Source organism: Branchiostoma belcheri, unplaced genomic scaffold, assembly GCF_001625305.1.
Source record: "Branchiostoma belcheri isolate BF01 breed outbred unplaced genomic scaffold, Haploidv18h27 scaffold5, whole genome shotgun sequence".
Classification (NCBI taxonomy): domain Eukaryota; kingdom Metazoa; phylum Chordata; class Leptocardii; order Amphioxiformes; family Branchiostomatidae; genus Branchiostoma; species Branchiostoma belcheri.
In genome coordinates, this window is record NW_017804131.1 from 3,437,949 (window position 1) to 3,448,100 (window position 10,152).

The following is a 10,152-nucleotide window of genomic DNA, read 5'->3' on the forward strand; positions in this document are numbered from 1 at the left end:
TCACAACAGCCCTGTCAGGTGGAGACTCCATCTTGTATACAATTTACCATCAGACTAAAAACACAGGCAGATAGATGTCATGGCTAAAGTTACAGGATGTTCATACTGATTTCTCAGGTTATTTTGTCTATTCAGGCCCGATCTCCTCACCCCAACAACATGTTGACATACCCGTCTGCGGTGTGGAGTTTGGGACAAAACACCAAACGTTGGGGTGAAATGTTTTGGGACAATGGAGCTACCGAAGGACCAGGGGTCTTGAACTGTGATATCTGAACGGAAAGTAGCAAGATAGAAGTAAACATTCACATCAGTTGAACCCCAAACAAGCTCTTGACGCAAGAATTCCTGAACATACCTATAGTGAAGTGTTTCAACAGGTAGCAGATGACTCAGATTTCTTAGCTTTCAGAGTTCCCAGAGTTGTGGGTATAAACGTATTCAACAAGAAGTTTGATAAAAGGTTTGGTAAGCTATTCTTAAACACAGTCGTCATCGCTCCATTGTGGTATAAACTAACCCTGTACTGTTGTACTTACCACACATGTACGGCACCCAAAATGCGTGCCGGCTCCAAGATACTAAGTAAGGTCAGCCTTTACTATTGACACTTACAGGAAAGCTGTCCATTCCTAAGAAGTGAACTTTCCATCTACGTTATTTATGACTTCTCTCCCTTTTGCCACAGTTTGCCAGTGGTTCTAACATTACAAACTATATTTCTGCTGAACTTTTGTTAGTCCTGTGTCGCAGAAAGGCCATGGTGCTTGATGAACGGCCCCTCTCTGTACAAAATTAGCAGTACTTAAGACTAGTTCCCTGGCTTTAAGGATGGTGCAGAACAGATGCAGCGACTGGAGCACATCTTTCTTCTGTTCACCTAAAACCAATTTAATCCGCCCTGTTTAAGGGCCTATCCTGTGAAGGATGGACCATGACACTGTCTCTTTTTTCCCTTCAATCTGATTTCACGCTACAGAATGGGTGCTGGGGCAAGGGTATACAGGGGCTGCCCCTCACCCTGCACACTTCACAGGCCAGCCAGTAATTAAGGGTAACAAATTGCATGCTGATGACTGACACTGTATGATTTGTGTCTCTGTTGGCCAGCTGGGGATGTTGGACTTGACGTGATTGATACAACCTGGGCGTAAAGAACGATCATCAACTCTTAGGAACTATTCAACATGCAAAATCAAACTGGCACCAGCAATCCGACCATGAAGCATCTAGCACTTTCAGACATGTGTTAGTGCAAAGGTTTTCCGGTAATGATCATACAGTCTTATCTTCGGGGTATGCTTCCTAAAGCTATGGTTTTAGTCCTGTCGCGTTCCATCATCTTTTGTCTACAGGCATGACTAAATGCAGCTTCAGATGTGCCATGCTGCCCTTTCTTTTCTCTTTTTTTTAGGCTCTCCCTGGATTATAACATCCTGCACCTGCATGTCTACTGACAAAAACTGTCATCTTTTGTTTTCTGATATAGTGCCAGGGCAAGACAGAGAGACTTCCAACATAAAAGTCGTCTGTCATGGGGAGATATTGTTGTGTTGCAGAAGCAGACAGAAGGCTTCAGGACTTTCAACTTTCTCGTCAGCAGACAATTTTGTTCATACCAAGAGATATTTCAAATAGAAAAGAATGCAAATGCAATCTAGACACACTTAACAAAGAATACAGATACATTTGATGTATGCTTGGCTACAGATAGATGCATACATGTATCAAAGTGTTCTAAGGCACAATGTTTTTCTATGGTCTATTTTTTCAATAGAGGCAAGAAAAAGGGAAGGTGTGAAGATTGCATTCCTTCTCTATTTTTTTAATCTATCGGGCAAAAATTCTGTTTTCTCTCAACAAAGTTACATTTTGTTGACAAGATGTCTTGGAAAATAATAAGCACTTGTATAAGGTGCAACATGTCATAGTTGATAGCACTATTCTATTAAAAAAATCAAACTATATCATAGTTTGGTGCAGTCTTTGAATGATCTGATTTGCCTCACTTGAATGGCCTTCATTGATGCTACAAATCTCTACAGGGTTACCTGTTAGGTGTCACCTTTTTTAGAAACCTTTTCATGGAAGCATTGTCAGAATATAGTCAGTGCCTCAAACAAAATGCATTTGTAGATTACCTGTTCAAAGCTGAAACTTGATCATGCAAAAATATATGTTGAATAAAGTAAATAAAGGAAGTATTTATTATGTGTAAAATTTGTCTTACCTCCCAAGCGTACGTCATGTCTTTAACCTCTGTCTTCTGTAGTCCAGTGAATGGACCCATCTTCTCCCCAGCCTGCACGGCCACCTTCGTCCAGACCCCCAGCCCAACGCCCGCTGCCTTCGACTCCCGGAGCTCGAACTCCGGCGGGATGTGGATGTCGTCGGCGATGTAGACAGGTGCCTCGTACGCGCTGTCGCTCGGCTCCACCGCATGGTCAGCGGCCTCCGCGGGATGGCCATGGTCCTCCTCTACCGACTCGTCTTCAATCTCAAGTGCTTGTTCATGGTCGTAGATGTCTTCTAACTCGTCACCTGTGAGACAAGGAAGGGCAAAGATAAGCAAAAGAATGCCTGGTCTAACTAAAACTAGCAAGTGAAATTGTTCTATATTCTATGATATTTGTCTTCATTTTGTGCAAAGAGGAAAGCAGTATATGTTCTAACTCGTCACCTGTGAGACAGCGAAGGGCAAAGATAAGCGAAAGAATGCCCGGTCTAACCCAAACTAGCGAGTGAAATTTTTCTATATTCTGTGATATTTGCTTTCATTTTGTGTGAAGAGGACAGCAGTGTATGTTTTTATAAATAAATGGAAAAACAAGCATTGTTTTAACCTTTACCCATTCAATAAAATTTAACATTTCCGTGTCAGACTGAACCCCTCTTACTCTTGACCTTCTCCTTGCTGCCTAATCCTGTAACCAATACAAACTTGGTGCCAAATTTGGTGTACTTTAACAGGGAGAAGGTTGGAGCAAGTGTAAGATACCATTAGGCCTCAGGTGCAGCATCAAAACCTTTCTTGAATGCTCTTGTTCTCTTCTAGGAAAATGGGGTTAACAAATTCAATCAGAAAAATTATACCCGTCTGATTGAGACAAAAAGTGGCTGAGTAATATGATACATGACACAAACGACCACCCAAACCTTATTTATTATATAGTTGTGAAAAGTGTATCGTATCACCAAATAAGGGTTATAGCATGTGATTATGATATTTGTATTGCCCCTTACAGACCATTGTTTCATAAATCTTTTCCCAGTCTCCATCTAAATGCCCTCCATGCTATTTCCTCCTTGTTGTATGTAAAGTAGCTGACATTTCCTTGATCTTGCCACTGTTAGGTATAACAGGAGGTCCTTCACAGACACCACTGTCTCCAGCAAACCTTGGAATGTTGGTCGGAAAGGTAACTGTATCCTGACAGTATCAGTGATTGTATTAAATGCCAGCAGTAGTGTAAATACTTTTGTTTGAAAAGAGTTACATGGAAAGTTCACAGAAAGTTCATATTTGCACCACAAGGACACACCAATGCTTTGAAGCAGAACATCTGATCACTAACTTGGAGGTTCCAACGTCCTGAAAAACACATCACCTTTCCCAATACCCTCCCATAATCACAGGTGGATCAATGGAAGCTATAGGAAAACCCACTGCCGCACATCTCTAAAGTCTCCCTGAGCACAGGTGATCTCACCACACGTCACTGGTAATGTGTCTACCTAATCCCAGAGATACCAGCTCTTGCACTTACAAAGTACAACTCATACGCAGGTGGAGAAAAAGACAAGTACAACTGGGAACACCTACGTCGCTTCTGCAGCATCTGAACCCACATGTACATCTTCAGTGTTTAGAAGTGAAGTATTACTTCCTTCCAATACGGTGCAGCTTGCGTGCGCGGTGGACTCTTGCTGTAACTAACAAGCAGCGAGGCCGAGCATGTGGAATGAGTCGTGGTCAGGCTATCAGGAATGAGTGAGTGAGTTTGCAAATGAACAAGCCCGCTGGATCAGCTAGTGTACACGTTCAGACAAATTCCCGGCCACATAATTACACAAAGACTGATAAGTAAACGATATGAAGTAATTGTGAGTTTAATGACTCCCCACAGAGTAGGGATTAGATGGTAGCAGGGAAGCTATTTTACCTGCAGCCTGAAACACATCAGTATCTGGTGCTTACTGGGCTAGAAGCCTACCGATTTTTGTTCTAATGCGCCCTCAATTTTTGGTTGTACGGGCGATCCAGGTAATCTCAACTAAAGGCCATAATGGTGTCACATTGGGAGCCAGCTGGAGCCGTCTTCATGCAATAATACCATTCCTGGGCGGGCCAGCATTAATTACCACTCTAAACTCCCCCCATATCCCCTATCCCGAAAGAGCACACCCACGAAAAGGCTTTTCTAGAGGATGCACGTACGAGAGCCCCGGATTTTCTGAACGACGAGTGGTAATGCTAGAACTGCAGGCTACGCCGAGTGAGGGCTCTTCAGACAGATATGCCACTTTTCACAAAGAAGGCTCTTCTCGGCCAAGTGGCCTGGCTATAGAATTCACTGTCCCCTCAGCTTAGCAGCTGCTAGGGCTCAAAGGGACAGATCAGATGTATCTCTTTTCTTCTTAATCCCTAAGATAATGTTACCTCACTTAAAATCTTTGCAACAAGAGGATGACTTTCTTGAAACAATAGCATGCTTGCCTACCCTTGCGAAACAACTTCATCCCTTGTATGACCTGTAGATGCAAATGCCTTCAAAGCAAACACCAAGATCACATTAAGCCTTATCGGTTCATCTTTAATCTAGAAGATAATGTTTTCTTGCTATCAATACCCTGGAACAATGCTGTGTTATTCTTTGCTTTTCAAAGGAACAAAGCCGAAACCCTTGTCAAAAACAACTGCAGGGTGGATCTGTTGGCCGATGCAAATAGCTTTCCAGCAAACATGTCAGAAAAAGTTGAGTGACATCTGAGACAATGGCTCTACACAGGACAATGGCAAAGAGCGGTTTTGTCCTCGTCAATGCATAGTTGTGGGGTGTTGTAATCTGCTGTACAGGGATCAGAATTCACACACAAAGGGATGAAACATAAAGGAAAGGACGAGCCCCCTACAAACAAGAACATGGCAACTGGAGATGCTGTAACTATTTGATATTAGGCTGCACTTGCAAACCCAGACAAATGAAAGGACTTTGCACGTCTGCTGGTTTTATCAGTTACTTATCACAGACGAGGAAGCGGATGTCTATGGCGTGGCATTGGAGAACAGTTTTAAAAAAAAGTGTGTCACAAATGGAAAGTCTTTAACATTACAACATCTGTGAAAAGAAGCTTAATACTGCCCTTGCTAACATCAGTGATCTCCATTTAAAATATGAGTGAATTTTTGTATCAAGAGTTACCATCAAGTAATTTGTTACCATCAAACACTTGTAGTTTTCTAAGCACTAAGGTTCAATGAATGGCAAAAAATAAATCATCTATGATAGTTGTGTTCGTCCTCTAGTTGTTTTGAAATAAGATCAGGCATTACCATATAATGGCATTTGCCCCTAATCTATCCAGATATGTTATTTGCATAATACAATTATCCAGACTAGTACAGAAAAATACCACAACCAAACCATAATCAGCAAAAATCCTAACAAAATTACATGCAACTCTTTGGATTCTGACACAATTTTTGGAAGTATATTTTGCACAGAAAATAAGTCTTAGAGCAATTCCAAATACTGCAAGACTGTCAAGCTTAGATTTGTTTTGTTTTTCAATTGTTCAAAATCATAAAATATATGAACATCCACAAAAATTTGTTCCTTTGCCTTATCAACTTGAGTTCTTAAAAATTATAAAAAGTACAAAAATGCTTTGTTGCCATTTTCCTATTTTCAGAAAGTTAAAATAATGTAAGATATTTTCATCTCTCTTCGATAATTCTTAATTTTTTTTTAATTTGTGTCTACATGGTGTTTAGTGCCAGGATTTTAATGCCTTAGCAACTAAACTGAAAGATCTTACGCTTATTTCTTAACATCTTTTGATCAAGAAAACGCGGGTATGAGATCTGTAAAAACTGTACACAATTCTGAAGCCTGAAGATTATAAAAAAACAAACTATTGCTTCACACAAAAATTCCAAGTGAAAGAAATATAGAATCATGTCAACTAACTGTTTAAAATGCATGATTATTGAAAAGATGATGGTTCATACCAGATAGACTGTAGTCACTTCTAAAGCCAGCCATCCTGCTCCATGTATGTTCCTGCACTGCTCACCCCTGACCTGTCTGGTTTATACACCCAGACAACTCAAATTATGACACATCACTGTCAAACAAGCTTAGAGCCCTCCTGCTAAAACAAACAGGGCATTATCACCAACCCCAGGCTAATTGTTCCCCTGTGGAGGAAACAAGTGCTGTTGCAGGTAAACAGGAGAGCAGGTTTCCTTCCATAAAATACCTGCTATGTTTAAACAAACCATCGCAAGACCATCCCTACTTTTCCCACCAACACCTGCCACCCAGAAGATCTCACATTCTTCACCATTACAACCCTTAAAAATCTTTTTATGGACAGTGGAGATAAAACCTTATCAGGGAGGAATTTTTATAGGCATCTTTTTGTTGAGCTGTAAGACTGTTGGGTGCAGAATTGGAGCAGCCTTTGTACGGCTGTTTTCCATGCTGACATTGGTGTGACAGATTTGTTTGTCTCTTGGGTGGTTTGAAAATTTTTGAGACAAAGTTATCAGTCTGGGACAGAATCTGGGTGAGTGACCCAGGACAGAGACCAATGCACCTACACAAATAGACGCTCCAGGCCTGGCAAACATACTGAAAGCCAGCTTACACCTTTGCCCACATTTAAAGCAGTCGTACATTGGAAGATTACGTAAGCTGGAAAATGATCTTCATATGATACAGTAAAAATTGCTATTGTCTCCTGAGACAATGAGAGGTGTAAAATATGATGCTGTCATCAAGGGTATGACAGGAAATGTTTCACCACACTTTGAAATTAGATTCCACAGAAAAAACAAAGGATGTGGGCAGAGATAAGGCCAATATTGTCACTGCAACGAAATCTTCCTCGTTTCTCACAAATTTAATTTGTCCTATCTCTTATCTAAAGGTACTTGATAGCGCCGTGCCGCTAGTATACAAAACCCAGGAGTGTCAGAATGCTGGGACTGTTGCCGCTATTCTATATCCTGAGAGATGTATCTCCCTTCCGAAACAGCTGCTCGGTGCGTGCCTTTGTGTGGCTTTTTCCCCAGGAAATACAGGAATCCTCTTTGGGGCGCATCCATTATGAAAGCACACAGTGCCAAACATAGCTCATACTAATGGCAAGGCGATACCGTTGTGTCCAGATGGCTCAAATCCTGTCCTTTATTTCATCATCGCAGTGTTTGCCTCCCGTCTTCATCCTGTACTCTTCTTCTTAGCTGGGCAGATTGTTTGACAAAGGTAACAGGTGGTACTGCAACTTTTCAAGGGGATAAAGAGCTACCCTCCTACGAAAACAGACACCAATGCGCTGCGAACTACAAAGGTAGAGACATCTACGACGTGCGTCATCTACCTTTATGATATAAAAAGACGGATCTTCACTGGCAAATAATCTTAGAATGTCGATATCAAACAGCATATCACTTTTCCTTGATATTTCCAAGGGACTACCCCTGTATACATATCATGCTATTTGCTAAAATTTCTGGATGATAAAATTGTGAACCAATCTTGCAAGCACTAAAAAGACAAAAAATAAATGCCAGCACTTTTGATAATAAATCTTTATTGTTATGCTTAATTTCAGGCCAAAGTGCAAGGAGGAAGTATTGAGAGTACAAACTTTATGGTCTCACAGGTCATAAATTTGTCTCATGGTTAATGTTAAATCAAACAAAGTAGGTTAAGACTTGTTTGAAATGTTTGAATGTCAATTACTTTTATACAAAGTATATAAAGCAAAGACAAAATTTTATCCAAGTGACACCAAGGTAGAATTTGTTTAAATTTCCCAACCCATTAAACCAACATTTGCCACAGGTATATATCTTTTTTTCACCCACATTGAGCTACACCCATTTAGCAAACATTACGAGACTCTCTTCCATCCAAACCTCCTGAACTTGACAGTGTGATCTGAGGGTCTGGTCTGGTTGTTTTCTACTGTTCCAAACTTCCTGGGTCCTTGTCTATGTGGAATGTAAGTTATCCATAACTGAGGAAAACGATATACATGGGGGAGTATGGGAACGAGTGTGTGTGAAGATCTCTCGCTAGTGACATGAGTGGGACGGACTGTCGGCCTCGAATTCTTGAACCCACAACAGCGCGCTGATGCGTGATAAATGGTGATGCATTGCGGACTTTGGCTGTGGCAAACAGGATATTATCACCACGACCGCTTTTACCTTCAGCCAGGCAGATCGGCTGGCGTTTTTAACATAGCTTCATCTCTGCGCTGTCATTGACAGCAGACACAATACATATCACTCAAGGGCTTTCATAACAGCTTTGGGGCCTTTGTGTACTAAAACAAACAGTGTGATTACCTTTATTGACCCAAGTGGTGTCTGTTGGGGAGAGGGTCCAAGGTGCCTTTGATGGGAAGGGCGGTGACATCATTACATAGACTGTTAAGCGCCCACCTGACCGGAGAGTACACAATGAAAAAGTTTACTATCATGGGAACTTTTTCTGCCCGGCGACACAAGCATGACAAAGAGAATCATACTTCTCCTCGCCCTTTTGACTAACCAACTTAACTTTTTTGTGATTCTTTCATATACTTGTTGGGAATAAACCTGTACTAGGATTTAAAGACAAGGTCTATTATCTCTAACTCTATTCACATTCCAGGGAGATTAGGACTAAAAGTGTTTAGGACCACAACAAATCCTGCCAGCCTTTGGAGTCACAGATAACTTTGTTTCCTACACGCTTGAAGAGCGGTTGAGAGAAAGTCCTTGGTTCAGGTTGGATGGTTGGTTGGTGCAGGGGTTGGGTATCCTCACACGTTGGGACCTATTATCTCCCGTCCTTGCCCCGTCACTGTTTGTTGGTGATATTTAAACAGCTGAATGTCGATGGAACTGACAGTGGCTGTCCTTGAGAGGCAGATTTCTTTGCCGACGGCCAAGTGGTTATACTTGGGATCCACTTCACTCCTTTGTGACGCATCTTGAAAGAAAAGGATCTTGTCTGGGCACTGGCGCATGGTTTTTATCCCATGGTGCAGAACCGGTCAAGTTCTTGGTGTCCGGGATTACTCTTTTGTTACACGAGCACTAAGTTGACTCAGAACACCTTAGCGACGACGGATGTTTGCAAATGACATGATAACACACACCAAAAATAGACATGTCCCTTTTTAATGGTAATGGCTGCCAAACTAACAACTAAAAAGCTTGGTTTTGTTCCGCAGATAAAAGCACTGTAAAGCCACTTTCAAGTGGCCTCAGTAAGAATAGGGGGCTCACAAATAGCAGGCAGGTGTAGCTGATCCAGAATGGCTAGGGCTTTGAGAGATGACAACACCATGGGTACGTGACGGCCCAGAACTGACACCACTTTTGTTCTACTTGCGGAGACTAATGATCAAATAATCCACGTTTCTGTGGAGGTCTGATAGATGACAGAATGCACTCTGTCCTTGAATAGATAATGAGATCGCTCGGCAGATATTAGGCTACCAAAAGATTGACTCAAGCTATGGGGGCAAGCCAGGAGCTCTCAAATAGCCACCAATTTTCAGTCTGTGCCCTTAGTAGCAATGGAACTGCCAAGTTGGGCTACAAGTTTACGAAGGCAAGGGACAAGGGTTGATATAATTGATGTGTTCCCAGGACGACGGCAAGGGTCCTTTTTCCCCATTCAGCCACTAATAACCTGCGTTGATAATAAAAGTGGGATAAGCTGTTGTAGGAACAAAAGATTGCAGCGAGAATCCGTCCAACATGTGTCCGGTGTGAGGCAGATATTGTTACCATAACAAAGCCAGGCACAAAGACATGGTGCTTCGCCCGTCAGCAGTGATAAAAGAAGTTTTGTTATTCGAATCGCAAGACCTGTGCCTTTGATTAAAAGTCTGCAGAAATGATTGATGACAAGAGAGAAAAAA

At 41.7% G+C, this 10,152-nt stretch overlaps 1 protein-coding gene across 3 annotated transcripts in view; it reads right to left on the bottom strand.

Annotated features, from left to right (window-relative positions):
* LOC109479987 (PR domain zinc finger protein 16-like) overlaps positions 1–10,152 on the bottom strand; it is a 60,070-nt gene that overhangs the window by 42,906 nt on the left and 7,012 nt on the right. Inside the window, exons 1-2 of one of the 3 annotated variants that reach the window (XM_019782070.1) lie at positions 6,233–6,319; positions 2,231–2,541 (exon numbers count right to left, since the gene is read on the bottom strand). In XM_019782070.1, the coding sequence (XP_019637629.1) occupies positions 2,231–2,541; positions 6,233–6,266 (345 nt within the window). In that variant the 5' untranslated portion in view covers positions 6,267–6,319. Of the gene's footprint in view, positions 1–2,230; positions 2,542–3,823; positions 4,006–6,232; positions 6,320–10,152 lie in introns of those variants that run through there. The other 2 variants (XM_019782071.1, XM_019782069.1) reach the window with 2 other exon arrangements.